This window comes from Clupea harengus, chromosome 11 (assembly GCF_900700415.2).
Source record: "Clupea harengus chromosome 11, Ch_v2.0.2, whole genome shotgun sequence".
Classification (NCBI taxonomy): domain Eukaryota; kingdom Metazoa; phylum Chordata; class Actinopteri; order Clupeiformes; family Clupeidae; genus Clupea; species Clupea harengus.
This window is the reverse complement of record NC_045162.1, coordinates 16,369,624-16,386,010: the sequence shown is the minus strand read 5'-3', so window position 1 is coordinate 16,386,010 and position 16,387 is coordinate 16,369,624. Positions and strand designations below refer to the sequence as shown.

Below are 16,387 nucleotides of genomic sequence, written 5' to 3'. Positions count from 1 at the left end.
GGCTATGCACCATCACACACAAAGCATATGCACACAGCAGACACACACACACACACACACACACACACACACACACGGATACACAAACAGCCAGTGTAACGTGTGACACACACACACACACACACACACACACACACACACACACACACACGCGCGCAGACACACCTACATGCAGACACACACACACACACACAAACAGCCAGTGTAACGCGACACACACACACACTCACACACACCTACATGCACACACACACACAAACAGCCAGTGTAACGTGTGACTTGTGTAACGTGTACTCTCATACTACTTACTGCCAATACGCTCCTCCACTTCCTGCACAAGACCTGCCAACAACAAAGCATTTAATTAGACCTTCAGTTCTGTGTGTGCATGTAGGCTTGAGTGCGTGTGTGTGTGTGTGCGCGCGCGCGTGTGTGTGTGTGTTGGGTACTCACGCCAGTGAAGGAGATAAGACAGCTTCCCCAGAACGACCTCAATCCGTAGAGCACCATCCCTAAGGTCTACAACTGCACAGCCCGACGCAGGAATCTAAGACAGGGAAAGAGGGAGGAGGAGAGAGAGGGAAATATTGAGAGAGTGAAAGAAAGCAAAAAGAACGACAGCAAAAGAGACAGAGAGGGAGAGAAACACATCAAAACAGACAGAGAAAGAGACCATGCACGACAAAGAAAGAAAGAAAGAAAGAAAGAAAGAAAGAAGAGAGACAGACAGGCAGAGAAACAGACAGACAGACGGTGGAAAAGCAGAGGGGAGTGAGAGAGTGTGTGTGTGTGTGTGTGTGTGTGTGTGTGTGTGTGTGTGTGTGTGTGTGTGTGTGTGTGTTTGTGGCTGCCAGATAAATGGTTGGGCCTGAATGCGTCTGTGAATCCTTACAGAGAAGATAATTGGCACCTGACACATTAGCAGGTTATTAACAGAGCCATTAAAATTCATGAGCCACTCACCTTCCTCTTGGTGTACACAACGATATTAACGGTGGCGTCTGTCTGGAACCAGTCATAGCTGAGGAACAAAGGAGCAGCCTTTAGGCTTTTAGGCTTGGTGTCAACCCCGCTAAATATCAACATACATTCAATTCTTCTTCTTATTATTATTCTTATTATTCTTATTGTTGTTGTTGTTATTATTATTATTATTATTATTAACATTGTGGTGTTGGTGCTAAACTCCTAAGGTTGCTTTGAATTGTTCAAAAACATAAAAGGCAAACGTGTTGTTTATGAGTAATTTGGTAGTTGGTGTTTCTAGACTCTGGTGTGAGGAGAGATACCTACCGAGGTCGTGTGTCTTTGGGTGGAGGAGGTGGAGGAGGTGCAGCAGGCGGCTCCAGTAACGCGGGAGAAGGAGGAGGTGGTGGAGCCAGACCTGAGAGAGAGACACAGAGAGTGCAAGAAGGGAGAGAGAGAGAGAGGAGAAAAAGAGCGAGAGAGAGAGTAGGAGAAAGAGAGAACAGAGAAAGAGCAAGAGAGAGAGAGCGAGAGAGAGAGAGAGAGAGTGGGAGAAAGAGAGAGAGAGCAAGAAGCAGAAAGGGAGAAAGAGCAAGAGAAAGGGATCTAATATCTGACATTATATTTCATCTTCATTCACATGGTGTCTGCTGGCATGAAAGCACTCGCCATGCTTTAGTAACATGCCAATGAAGCATGGGATGAACCCAGCCAGACGAAGAAACAGTAAACACCACGCACGCACGCGCACACACACACACACACACACACACACACACACACACATTAACATTCAGACTGGCATGTCTCCCATACAAGCACACACCAAAACACTCACACACAGATACTTATGAGGAATGTCTGCACATCCCTTGTGTAAAAAGTAACACACACACACACACCTGCCATAATTGATCTGATTGCACTCCATTCACATTCCATTCACATACCATTCACTTGTGCCTTCTCCCTCTCCTTCATGGACTGAGCTGCACAACACAGTAAAGCGACAGGAGAGAGCAATCAATACCACATCAGGCACGATCAATACAGCACCTGTACGCCTCACTCATGCTATTACTCGCCCCACCCGTGGACCCCCGTACTGGTCTTCCACGCCCACGATGAGGACGCGAGTGTGTGAAGCCCCGCAGGGTCAAGAGTGGGACACACACTTCAGATCTCACCTTTGATTACAGTGCTGACCTTGGTGGCCATTCTGCCCACCAGGCACTCCTTCAGCATGGACTCATAGTTTACCCAGCGGTGCACCTGGGAGAAGGAGAGAGAGAGAGAGAGAGAGAGAGAGAGAGAGAGAATAATGGTTAATAGAGAAGCAAGAAAAAGAGAGAGGGAAAGAGAAAGGGAGAAGAGTTGGTAGAGTTAGAGAGAGAAGGAGCGAGATAGAGAGCAAATCAAATTGAGCATGTCAATAACTTGATTACTTCTTCTGGGAAACTCTATAAAACAGCGGTTGATCTGAGAGGTGAAGCATGACAGAACGGACATATGAATCAAAGCCTGCCTGACAGAGAGTATGTCAGTCAGGGAATTAACTGTTTCCAGCAACCGCGTCCAGCAGCCGCCTCCAGCAGCGGAGAGGGAGACGTACACTCAGGTACCAAGGCAAACGGGAAAAGCCCAAGTCATGCAGTCTCTCAATGGGGCAGATCACCACCACAGATGCCAATACCCTCTAATTATAGACACACAAAAATCAAGCGAAGGACAAAGTGTTATAAACACATTTCACCAAACTGACGCTAATTGCCCAGCACTTGGCCAACCGAGACAGGCTGCCTCCTAGGCTGTCAGAACACAGGGAACGCCGAGTTAGAGGACGACGGTTTATTTTGACAACAGAAGTGTGGATTATTTGTCACGCAAGTAAAGCGTGACTAATTCAACCGATTTGAAAGGAAAGAGAAAGAGAGGGAGGAAGGGCGAAACAGCCTAGAGGAGGGAGAGAGAAAGAGAGGGAGGGAGAAACAGCCTAGAGGAGGGAGAGAGAAAGAGTGGGAGGAAAGGAGGGGGGGGGGGGGCAGCAGAGGGAGCCATGAGAGAAACATTTAGATTAAAAGGCATGTGAAAAGATCATGGTCACAAAAAAAAAGAGAAACGAATAACAGATCAAACCAAACGAGAATGAGAACAGAGGAGAACTGGTGACCTTCAGGCAGTGTGACGTCACATTAGCAGCTCCCTCTTTCTCTCGCCACCCTCTGTGTCTTCACAGGAGGCAACCCATGATCCCCTGGGATTTATGGACCAACCAAAACTAAGCCTCCCTAACTTTTACTATCAGGCACTCGCCATGTCCAAACCAAGGCCCAGTGGCTGAACAAAATCAAATAAACCTGAAGGGCTGGAGCACACTTCCTATCAGCACAGCAGACATCAGCGGTGTCTTCCACTACAGCATTGATTAAGTGCCCGGGGGCAGGACTATCAATTAGAGGCGGAGGAGAGAAGGCTGCGCTCGCTAGGGTAGGGCTGCCATGGAGACCAGTGACGGGATACTGATGGACTTGGTCTCTAATTATGAACCCGATCGATGAATCTCCTTTAACTTGGGCGCTCACAGACATGCCACGTTGTTGCCTGTGGAGACCACAACACAGAGAAAATAAAAGAGAGGGGGGAATAACACCTAGGATCTGGATCTCACAAGTGTTTGGGGTCAGGTGTGTGTGTGTGTGTGGGGGATTAGCTGACCTGGTCAAACAGTTCAGTGCCATCGATACCCGCTGCCCGCATGAGCTCGTCCTCACCTCCGGGATGGAAGTCCATGTACGCTGTGACATTATACACCATACCTGTGAGCCACACACACACACACACACACACACACACACACACACACACACACACACACACACACACACACACACATTAGGCTTCACAACACAGTAATTAAAAATTCATTGAATTTACAAGCAAGGCAGATAAGACAATATTTTCAATGAAGACATTGAATTTAAACCCTCAAATTGAGTAATATACAGTATAAAGACAGTAAAATGTCTTCCACGGCTTCAAAAGAAATGTCTACAAATCAGTGGGTCCGGCACCACTGAACCACAAAGGCACTGAACAAAAAAAAAAAAACACAAGAACTGAAAGGCTCTTGCCTAGCCACATATACAAGTTCTCTGAAAGAAACAGAAAGCCTCAAAACATAAGGAGACATAGATAGGCTAATTACACATTAGTCTACTTAATGACAACAAAGACACAAATGAACAGCGTAGACGATGTGTCCTCAACACTCTAATAGTCAAGGCAAAATTAAGAGGTTACACCCGCTCATTTTTGCTGCTCATTTTTTAGATCTATTTCTGGCATTATCAGTCTTCTGTCAAGGCAATGATGCCTCAAGCTTGCAACTCCATTTTTGCTCATAATGGTTTTGGGTAGATGGTGGAGGCAGGGGTGGGGGTGGGGGGGCGGGCGGGGGTCTTTTCAGATGATCAAAAAGCAGGGAAAAATTAAGAGTGAGGAAAAAAGATATACAAGAAGGAGTTTAGTTTAGTTTCTAAGGTTGTCATATGGATGTGACACTAGCGCCCTCTGCTGGGAAACAGTGAAACAAGCCCTACTTGCCAATCAGTTGCTACCACATGTTGGCAAGGCTAGCAACATGGCTGAGGTTTGTACATGACACACACAAAAAAAGACAGCTGTTCTCAGAGTAAGGACAGACCATGCAAGTTGCATCCAATTAGGAGAAGTTGGTGATAGCAGAGACACTACATCACAAAAGCAGAGAATCGGTTCTTTAGTAAGATAATAACACGATTAACCTATATGAATGAAGGACCATTATCCTTCTTTCTCAGTGGATTCTGATTTTCTCTAGCAAAGCTTCTGTTTACACTGGCTAATACTCTTCAACCATACAACTCCAAATATGGACCTTTAATATGGAAACAGTGTCTTTGGTCCAGCCCTTCAGGATTATCTGATTTCGTTCAGCCACTGGGCCTTGGTATGGACCTACAGCGGTCGTTTAATATGGAAACTCTCATGTGGTGCCCTACCCCTTCCTTATCCCTTGAATACCTGGATAACCCTTCTTAATATTCCCTTAAAGGTCTGTTTAAATGACGGGTTTCTGCCGTGCCATCTAGCTCCATTGTGCTTCTGCTAAAACTCTCCTGCCTCTGCCCATGTCACACAACGGCAACCAGATGCTTTTGAAGGGAGAAACACTAAATAGGCGTCCCAGTGTTCATTGTTTAGTGTGAGCTGGGGACAGGGGACCCTGGGGTTTTGGATAGGTGTTCATCATGGTGCCGCTCACCTTCTGGGAAATTAAAGCCGGGTACAAGCCGTGCCCGCCTGCCTGCCTAGTAGTGCATAATCTTATTTTTACCCGATTAATTCAATTAGGTGCCAATTCGGCGCTGCGCTGTGTGTGTGTGAGCAAGCACTGCCACATGACTACTAATGAATGGGTTTCCACAGCGGGGGTGACAAGGAGATTAAAATGAAATGTTAGATGAGGTAGAAAGTAGAAAATGCTGTAGAGAGAAAGGGGTTCAATGAACCAAACCTCACTGAAATGAACCAAACTCCCAGTTTTGTGATAGATGACACCATCAATGTCAGTGGTGATCAACTGACTCCAACCTAAGAGTAAGTATTTCTAAGAATAAGATTTCTTGAAAAAGATCTCTAATGTCGCAGGATGGCACACCAGAACAGACGTACACCGGCGCATTAGGGAAACAAGTACGTCAGTGCATTTCTCACTTAAACTCATTTCATTTAACAAGGGTCTACATGAAAAGTCTGGGAACCCCTGAGCAAAATTCGTATTGTATTGATTATAAAGTAAATATAAAAGTAAATATAACCCCTGCAGCAAACGAACATTTAAAAATAAGAATTGCTTCAAATGTTACTACACTGTTACATTTTTACTTAATGAAATTAAAAACAGAAAAATAAATAACAGTAATTACATGTAGAAATGTTTGGGCACCCTTACACTTTAAAGTCTCAGAGCATAACATTAGCTTGTTAAGTCTTACTTAACTCATTAGGACTTAAAAGCAGGCCAAGAGTAATCATTTGGAATGGCCAGCTCACTACAATTCCAGAAGCTGAGGAATCTAACTCCTCAGATTTTGTGGCAACACTCAACAAACATAATCTCCTCTCAGCAACTGACAGAGGATCTGAATGAACCTATCTGAGGCCCACAAAGCAGAAGAAGGCTTTAAAAAGATATCTGAGCATTTCCAGCTTGCAATTCCCAATGACTGAAATGTTATTAAGAAATGGCTGTTAAGAGTCAAGGCCATATCCTGAGGACCAAGAACACTTTCAGATAAAACTGCATGTCTGCTGGGCAGAAGGGCCAACCAATCCCCTTATGTGACTCAAAAGACCTACAGGTAGATGTATCTGACACAGGTGTGTTGGTGCACCATTCCACTGCGCAGTGCTGCTTGTACAGAGAGGGTCTAATAAGAAGGGTCATCAGAGGGAAACTTTACTAAAGACCTAATCATAAAGGTCAATGGCCTAAGTATGAAAAGCAACATCTAGATAAGCCATGGCCATTTGGGGAAAAAAGTGATGTACGCAGATGAAGTTTCAAATTGTGTTATTTGGCCACAGTCTCCAAAGGTGCTTTGGGATGAAGAACCCATATCAACAAATTCTGTCATTTCCGCAGGGGTGCCCAAACTTTTGCATACAACTGTATATATGGATTGTTGAAATACAGTTCAAACTCAATTAAAAGGCTAAAAGCTATTTGGTCTTTTTGTTGAAAGCAAGTTCCTTATAGGCAAATCTTAGTCCCACTTCATCTAAACCCTCAGCCATAGGAGAGACACAACCTCCTCGTAATCATGTCATGGCAAATTCCATATCCCATCTTTTGTCAAGATGACAGCTGATATCCAAAGGCACAACAGTGTTATGGTAACACTATAAGTCACCGTCTAGAAAGCTGCTGGGCTTTTGATGAAAACCAATGTCAAATGCACACAATAGGCATAGTGCTGAACACTGTTCTCAGACTACATACAGAGCATTGTTTACAAAAATGTAACATAATGTTGTTAAACCAGACAGTGGCTGTCATGTCATCTTATGACTGAATATAGCATCTGCCATAATAGGTTTATAACACAGTTGTGTCAGCGGGCTCATGCGTGACATCACGGAAGTGTCTTTGTAAATACTGCGGTCGGTGTTACCTCTGATACAGGTCCAGCAGTCCGTCCTTGTGTTGTGTTTTTTTAACTCCTCCTCTGTGACATCAATGAGACGGCCCCTTAGCCCTGTCATGTCACGCCCACTTTTGGTCACCCTGATCCAGTCCATCAGACTGTGGCCTGGCTTCAAGGCCACCTAGACACACACACACACACACACACACACACACACACACACACACACACATATTTATTCTTCAGTTCACTCTGTAACAGTTTCCCTGACACACTATCCAATGGAGGACATTGTTCTGTGCATTACACAGCCTACTCTAAAACTACTTGGTCAAAGCATCAAACACTTAAATGCTTTTTTCTCTCAGGGATCTATAGTGTGACACAGCTGTCTTCTGTGAATCACCATTCAGCACCAGACACAAAGTGGCATGGTAAAACATCTGTGTGAAAAAACATTGGTAGAGGATTTGATGTTACAATTCTGAAATTAAATCTATGAATACATAATCACAAGGCGACTTTGTTGTCCAGTCCTTCATCTACATGCAGATACGTTTATTACACATAAGTGTATGTTCAGTGCGAGAACTGTACCAAGATAGATAGCCGGGTTTCTATTTCAAGTGTTTATTTAATATCTGCTATTGTAATAGCTATATTATGCCAGAAAACCTTGGGGGTTGACAATTATGATCACACAGTATACCTAGTGTGCCAACAGCTTAAATCTGAGGTAATATTACACTGGATCTCTTCTCTACGCTACCTCCAGTAGGACAAATGTGTACAACAGCTAAATCTTTCCTCTCAGGTCAGGGGAAATGTATTTGAGTGGAGTAGTCAGTAGTCTATTTGGGCGTTGCTGTCTCAGTAGTATGTCTCCAGCGCATCTTCCACTGAGGAGTTTCGGTGAGGCATTGACAGCCAGTTGAGTAGCATGAAGTGTCTCGTTTCAAGGCACTTCTAGGGAAGTGTAGGGCAACTAGCCTACGCCTTAACTGGTGTTTCACAACATGGGTTAGCTAACCTCTAACAAGCGAGGAAGTTGCACAGTAATCCATGAGTACTAAGACATGAACACACTTGCGTTAACGTTCATTAATCAATGTTTGAAGTTTTATAAACTAAAGTCACACATATCCTTACAAACAAATAGCTTTTGTTATTACCGCTACAGGGGTATGATTAACTGAAAAGTGGCTTAACTGACTATTCTAGCATCGTTAACCAACATATATCTTGGGAATACCTACCTTGTTCCGAGACTGTCCTGATGGCGCCACACGTTGTTGGGAGCCCACGGCGGGGAAGGATTGAGATGGGACATTCAGCATCTCGACTCTTCTAAAACAGCCCAAAGTTTGGAGAAATCCTGGTGGCGGAGGTACGCTACCGTTAGCAAGATAGCAGACTGGTGCTCTGCTGTATTTAACTACACCGTTTTCGACATGTTATATGCGGAAGTATCATATTTTTGGTAACGAAATGCGCCTCTGTAGTCAAGCGAAGTCCGATCATTTCCTTAATTATGACAGCTATGTTGCGCACACATGGGTACCCAAACTGGTACTGGTCTGGTTGGGAACTAATGTTTGCTATCTACGCTTGACATGGTTAGCTATGTAGCAAGTTCACAGAACAAACCGACCAACGTATGTTTACTAGCTAGCAAAATGGATGGATATCTGTTGTCATACAACAGAGCAACGTTAGATAAGAGTGTCGCAAAGAAGAAGTTAGATTCCAATTACAAATGTCTCGTATGGAGACGTAAGTTAGTGGAAAAGACTTCTGTAGATTTTTTCTGAACTTGCTGTCACTTAGTAAATGACGACATAGTAATGCGCCGTCCACGAGGAAATCATCCTGTTGGACATTGAACCAATAGCGACCTCTAGTGACAGAAATCCCTCGTAGCAAATATATTTAGGCCCATTCTCCGTAGCCATATGACAGGGAAATCATTATTTATCTAGACCACGTTCCTGGTAAAGGAATGAGAACAGCACACATGAAGGAAAGGTTGATTGGTTCATTATTAATTAATTTTGTACAGCATGACCATCTTCTCAGCATTTTGTCCAATATGCTAGCCCTACTAGGAAGCTTTATTTCAAGGAAGCAAGGAATTTGGAGAGCGGCCACAGCTCAAGCCAAAAACTGACATTGGCCAAACAATTGAATGGAATTGTATTGATTTATATAGCGCCATTACAAATTGACTGTGAGAAGGCTAAGAGAAGGCTTAGGTAGCCTATAATAGTGTATGGCACTCTTACACACACACACATGATCATGTAGACCTGTGTCATTTTTGAAAGTAGGCAGGAAGGTACAATCCAGACTGGACGCTCAAAACCAGACTGAGGTTGGTTTGCCATGTTTGGACCTAAAATTTTGTTTTCTTTTTCCCCTTCTCATAGCTTTCAGAACTACCACGAATAGGCCATTTAATTGTGTGTGTGTTTTTAAGGTGAAAAACGTTTCCTAATGTTTGCTTTAACATGAAAAATAAAGGCCCAAGGCACATTGAGACTGATATAAAAGAGACTTGTGAACCCTTTTAGGTCATACAGGCCTCTACACAGCCAAGGACAGGGCCAGTCAAAGACAAGCTCTCCTAGGCTAAATGTTTTAAAAGTCATTGGGTGACTTCAGAGCATTAAGCATATCTACTTTGCCTCATGTCAATGTAATCAGAAGAGTAGGCCAACATAAAAGTCAAATATGAAATCGGAAACATTCGAGGTGTAGGCCATCATTTGAACCCTGAGAACAAGATTCATTGAGCGTGATACAAATGTTGCCGACGAAAATCAAAGGCTCGACATTGCGCACTTGCCCATTGTAAGTGAACTTGAAAAGAGTTGAAGTCAGACATCCTCCGGCCGCGCAATAACTGGTTACTCGCCTTGCAGGTGGAAACCATCTGTGATGGCCATAGCAAGATGCATCGCAACCTCGGCCTGCTCTTGTGACATGCCGTGTCTATAAATTGCTCTTGTCATTTTAGTCTGTGCTGTCTGGAAAAATGCTCCACTTCGGTCTCCAGTAATCATCCCTCTTCGCCTGCTAAAATGAATATCACACCTTTGAAGTAGGTCGATGTGATTTATTCCGTTGTCAGAATCACACGGACAGGCGAACGATCGGCTTTAATTAATATTTCTCATGATGTATGAAGTCTACGGTTTCGGGTTTGCATTAGGTTGTTGATATTTGCGCTCAAAAGCCAATGAACCTGTCTCTTCTATGCTCATGTAACACGTGTGTTGATTAGCTGGGATTGTTTATGGCTCGGTCCGAGCCACTATGTTTGTTTCCCATTTACAGAGGGAACACCGGAATTTTTGTTTTTATTTTTTTCCCCTGCAAAGATTGACCGGACAGCTAGAGGACCGTGAGGAGCAATTCGCTGAATTTGACAAAAAGTGTATGTGACTAGAATCGCGGACTGTATCTTTAATCGCGCGCAACAGCTGCATAGGCAGACAGGCATGTCCAATTCTGACCATGCAATAAACTTTGGAACTAGGCTATGTGTCCATCCCATGGCGATAGCATAGGAATTATTTTTCGGAAAACTTGGCCACTTTATTAAAGGTTGGATATAGGCCTACCATCACATCACAGGTTCAGAAAAAACGACAACTACCCTTCGTTGTGTGTGCTGTCGGCGTCTTGATAAAAGGCTTAGGTCTGGAAGAAGGTGTAAGGTAAACTGTCAGTAAAATAGTATAGCCTGCCTACACAATGTTGTTATGATCTCAGTCCTCACCAGTTCACGGTCTGCACAATGGTCCACCACATAATACAAAGTGAAAAGGATCAATAGACACAACCATAGGTCTACATTTGTTACAGTAAATTAACACAAATCAGCACTACACTACACTATAGGCCACGTTAACTATCTACAAAACCCTTATTTTACCCGTCATCTAAAATAAAACATTCTACGACAACCCCAAAAAACTGACCTTTGTAATTCAACATTAAATCTCGACAAAATGATCAGAGAAAGAAATATCTGACGCTTGGAGAGTTATATTTATAATATATCTACGACTGTGAACGAAAAGGCCAGACTTGGTTCTGATTGCCACAAACCGTCTACCTGACATAAAATCGAAGAGGAAAGAAAAAGCGCCCGTGAGAGCGTTTCCTCTGCTGTCAACCGCTTCTTCTTCCTCTTCCTCCTCCTCCTCGTCTTGGTCCTCACTTTCTTGTTTTCTTGTTTTGAACATCCCGGTATTGGCAGAATTTACTGTTGCCTGTCCATTCTGATAATCTTACCTGACGTGATCACGCATATATGAACTTGTTTACGTCCTCAAATCAGCCAGTTGGGCCAACTGTCGCCTCGAAGTAAGAAGATGGAACCATCGCTACAAGCAGTTTCACGAATGTGCTGAGATAAGAAACGTAAGTCTCATGCGGCCCCGCTGGTAGGATTGTCCTGTCCTAATCTTCTTACTTCGATCTTCCCATTCGTTTACTTCACCTCCAACTACTTCAAAGTAAGAGTAGTGATAAGCGTTCATTCATTTGGTGAAAGACAAATTATGCTCTCTGATTCTGAGTCAATAATTTAAAAATCCTAGTGTCGAGCAGATGCACCAGCTGTTATTTTTGGTCTTCTGTTAAAAATGTCCAAGATAAAGTAAGGCTACACATCAACACGTTAATGCTGCAAAAGCCATAATTTGGTCACCTACAATTTTGCAAATATAAGGATATGTCATGAGAGATGATATGTAGGCCTATGAATTGTATTTCATGTGTCGTGGAATGTAAAACAATTGATCATTGCCTGATTACTAAAGATGAAACTTTTTATCAACATTTAATTTAGCTATGAACACACAATGATAACTACTAAACAAAAGGTGGCCTAAACTTCAGGGGTGTAAGCCCTGTTTAGACTGTTCACGTCTGCTGCATTCAACGGTTTGCTTACACATGTCTATAAGCTAATTAAAAACAATATATATATATGTATTGTATATATACATTTTTTTTTGTTTAAAAACTTTAAAGCCTACGATGACTTCAATAATTAAATTGCACATTTCTATCAATACATTCCTATGTCATTTAAATCAGGGAATATATTATAACTGTAATATAAAGACACAAACAATTTTACAGCATGTCTCTTCCTTGTGACTGGCTTGGAAACCTACACATGGTGACGGTTAGGTACGCTTGATCTGTACAGCTGGAAGAACAGAAATTCCAATAAAATGAAAGCGCCACAAAACTGTTAAGCCGTGCGTGCCATTAATGTCAAATGCTTTGCCGTCAATCATGTTGTTTTACAAGATAAGAGGATTATGGACCAAAACATTGTGCAAGATCTGAAATGTGTCTTTATAAGGCTGTAAAATGGTCTTGGAACAGTCAGTTGTAAATAACAAGGCTAATGAGGGTTGTGGTTGAGAGGAATGGACCATGGGATCACTTTAAAAACTCGAAATGCACTATTGGATTCATGCTAAGCATTAGGATTATAAAGAAAGATACAAATGATTACAGTTACTCAGCATTTGTTTGTTGTTCATAAGAGATTTATTAAGAATTAACACTTTTTTTTCTTTTTCAACCAAAAGTATAATCTCATCATAGTATTTCAGGGAACTATTACGACTTTTTTGTCGTGTCATAGGTAAGAACTAAGAACATAATTTTAAAATATGTTAAGATGCATTTACATCATGATATGGTCTTTTTTATATTAAAAAGAAAATGCAGATTAAGTTGATAAGAGGAACTGTCATGTACAGTAATTGGTCTAGACCAGGGGTGTCAAACATACGGCCCGCGGGCTGGATCCGGCCCACCAGGGGGTCCAGCTCGGCCCGCCGGATGACTTTGCTAAGTGTGAAAATTACAGAAAGACATACATGTGTTTATTAATTTAATTAAATTAATAAACAAAAAAGGGTTGTGAATCAGAATGTCTCTTAAGAATATGGAGGTTTATGAGTACAAACGTTTTGTAATTTTTTTTAATCAATCCAGTAATGGCAGAAGCGCTCATTGCCACAGGCAGCAGCGTGATGTCAAACGCGTCACAAAGCGAGGGAATCTGCAAAGGAGAGCCCAGGCAGATAAACAGCGGGCTGAGTTTTTGGTCTTTATGTTTCTAGTTTATTGTAGAAAGACCTTAAAATAGGGTTTGTCATCCAAAAACCTTCACCAATGATTTAAACATAGAGAAATATTGTCGTTATGTATGCGTTATTATGCTATGATTTTACTGGTCTGACCCACTTGAGATCAAAGTGGGCAGTATGTGGCCCCTTAACTAAAATTAGTTTGACACCCCTGGTCTAGACATATCACAATAGCATTTGGAGCATTTTGACAAAATATTTCCCAAATTATTGAAATATAGCTGTTGAGACAATTCCTAAAATATGCCCCCAAATGTAACAGGCTATATGAAGTGTGATCCCTGTGCATTCAGCACATATTTTAGGAATTTGTTTGGCTTTGGATAGAAAATGTATCCATCACAATCACTTTTCCCTTATGTATAGGACAGGGTCAGTGCGATTTATCATAAACATCTTAATCATTTATCATAAACGTCTTTTGCCCTGAATTTCTAACTATAATCTGTGAAAGCACTAACTGTATGGAATAGATTGTGGGTATTATAAATGTTCTTCAATTAGCAATGAATTACATGCCCCCAGATATGCACGCTTATACCAGTGATGTGTATTCTTACACATATTATTGTACACATGTAGGCATATCAATGTATAATCTAAGAAGAAATACACACATAACTATGTGTTATTTTGTACAATTGCAAGTAAATTACAACATATAACCGAATTGCAATTATATTTTAGGGACATATCCTACATTTCTTAAAACATCCTAAAGATCCTAAATTTTCCTCGGGATAAATAAAATATCCATCTATCTATCTATCTATCTATATGCCATAGGACATAGGGACATATGATATAGAACACATGGGTCATAGGGACTCTCAGATACTAGCCCACTCTAGAGCGGAACCGCACCAAGTCTGGGCCAGAGCCTACCTGATGTCGAGCCTCAGGACATATCTGACACTACACACTACGAGGACATATCTGACGCTACACACTATGAGACCATATCTTACTACACACTACTAGAACATATCTTACTACACACTACGAGACCATACCTTACGCTACACACTATGAGGACCTATCTTACAACACACTACGAGGACATATTTTACTACACACTACGAGGACATATCTGACGCTACACACTACGGGACCATATCTTACTACACACTACGAAAACATACAGTACCTTACGCTACACAATATGAGGACCTATTTTACAACACACTACGAGACCATATCTTACTACACACTACTGGAACATATCTTACAACACACTACTGGAACATATCTTACTACACACTACGAGAACATACAGTACCTTACGCTACACAATATGAGGACCTATTTTACAACACATTATGAGAACATATCTTACTACACACTACTGGAACATATGTTACTACACACTACGAGGACATATCTTACTACACATTACGATGACATATCTGGCGCTACACACTACGAGAACATATCTTACGCCACACACTACGAGACCATATCTTACTACACACTACGAGACCATACCTTACGCTACACACTATGAGGACCTATCTTACTACACACTACGAGACCATATCTTACTACACACTATGAGAACATATCTTACAACACACTACGAGACCATATCTTACTACACACTACGAGACCATATCTTACTACACACTACGAGAACATATCTTACAACACACTACGAGAACATATCTTACGACACACTACTAGAACATATCTTACGACACACTACGAGGACATATCTTACTACACACTACGAGAACATATCTTACGACACACTACGAGGACATATTTTACTACACACTACGAGAACATATCTTACTACACACTACGAGAACATAGCTTACTACACACTACGAGACCATATCTTACTACACACTACGAGAACATATCTTACGCTACACACTACGAGACCATATCTTACTACACACTACGAGGACATATCTTAGCACATTCTACGAGGACATATGCTTCAAGCATGCTTAGCAGCAACCCATTGCCATAATAAGACAGGAAAGAAAGACATGCCAAAGACAACAGAAATAACGTGCAAAGGTCCTTTGTTGTTGTTTTTCAAATCCATTCAAAATCCATCTTCGAGGGACCCAGAACATTTGTCCGGCCTAATTGCTATCCAGGGGACATGCCAGCAGTCAGTGTGAAGAGATGTCAGTGAAGATGAAGAGATCCTGTCACCGGAATGTTCCATCTGAAGTTCTTCCCTCTAATTTATCGTGAGATTGAGAATGGTTCCTGCTCTGCATCCAGTGTCCCTCAAGATCAATTGACTGTTGATATTTAAGGAATTCAGCTTGAAGCAGTAAACAGTGACAAGATTTACCCACACGCATATACACACACACATATATATACACACACACACACGCTCTATGTGCGTGCAACACAACCTATTTCCAGGATTCAGAATGACTGAAGGGAAGGGAGGAGAGAAGGAGAAGAGAGAATCGGGTACAAGCAGATTGATTCATACACGTATCGGAGGATAAAACATATTAGCACATATGCGGTATATGTACATGATACATACATTCATGGTTCCATGAAACATAGAAAAAGGTATATACATGAAATATACAGAATTAATAGTGGATTAAAGAGGAGAGGGACATCCTTCAGTATTGGTTGTAGAACAGCCTAGTGGGTAAACAGTGTCCTCATAAGGTTACTGTTATAAGGATAAGCAGAGCAAATAAGCAGAAAACTATGTCAATGATGGCTTTTGTTTATATTAGAGGTAAATAGGTTGGCACACAGTATGTATTATAAGCAAAGCAGAATATGTGCATAATAGTTTGGTTGGGAGTAGATCGCAGGTAGAGGGGTGGATGGACTGCAGCAGCATCCCATAGTGGAGATTGTCTCTTTCTTCCCCTCCTAGACTCCTCTAGACTAAGTGAGTGGACAGAGCTTGGTTGCCTCATATGTAATTTTACACTCTCTTTCTCTTTCTCACTCTCTTTCTTTCAAATACACACACACACACACACAGAGAGAGACACACACACACACACACTCGTTCCCCCTGTGCGAGTAGATGTGGGTGAGAGCATGTAAATGGTC

General features: G+C 42.0%; 1 protein-coding gene across 1 annotated transcript in view; it reads right to left on the bottom strand.

Annotated features, from left to right (window-relative positions):
- Positions 1-11,575, bottom strand: part of LOC105910021 (cytochrome b5 reductase 4) — a 33,215-nt gene extending 21,640 nt beyond the window's left edge. Inside the window, exons 1-10 of the mRNA XM_031575754.2 lie at positions 11,275-11,575; positions 8,411-8,529; positions 7,182-7,335; positions 3,682-3,782; positions 2,154-2,238; positions 1,917-1,955; positions 1,294-1,384; positions 964-1,021; positions 454-547; positions 310-342 (exon numbers count right to left, since the gene is read on the bottom strand). Of these exons, the coding sequence (XP_031431614.1) occupies positions 310-342; positions 454-547; positions 964-1,021; positions 1,294-1,384; positions 1,917-1,955; positions 2,154-2,238; positions 3,682-3,782; positions 7,182-7,335; positions 8,411-8,529; positions 11,275-11,404 (904 nt within the window). The 5' untranslated portion in view covers positions 11,405-11,575. The remainder of the gene's footprint in view (positions 1-309; positions 343-453; positions 548-963; positions 1,022-1,293; positions 1,385-1,916; positions 1,956-2,153; positions 2,239-3,681; positions 3,783-7,181; positions 7,336-8,410; positions 8,530-11,274) is intronic.
- Positions 11,576-16,387: the final 4,812 nt, after the last annotated feature.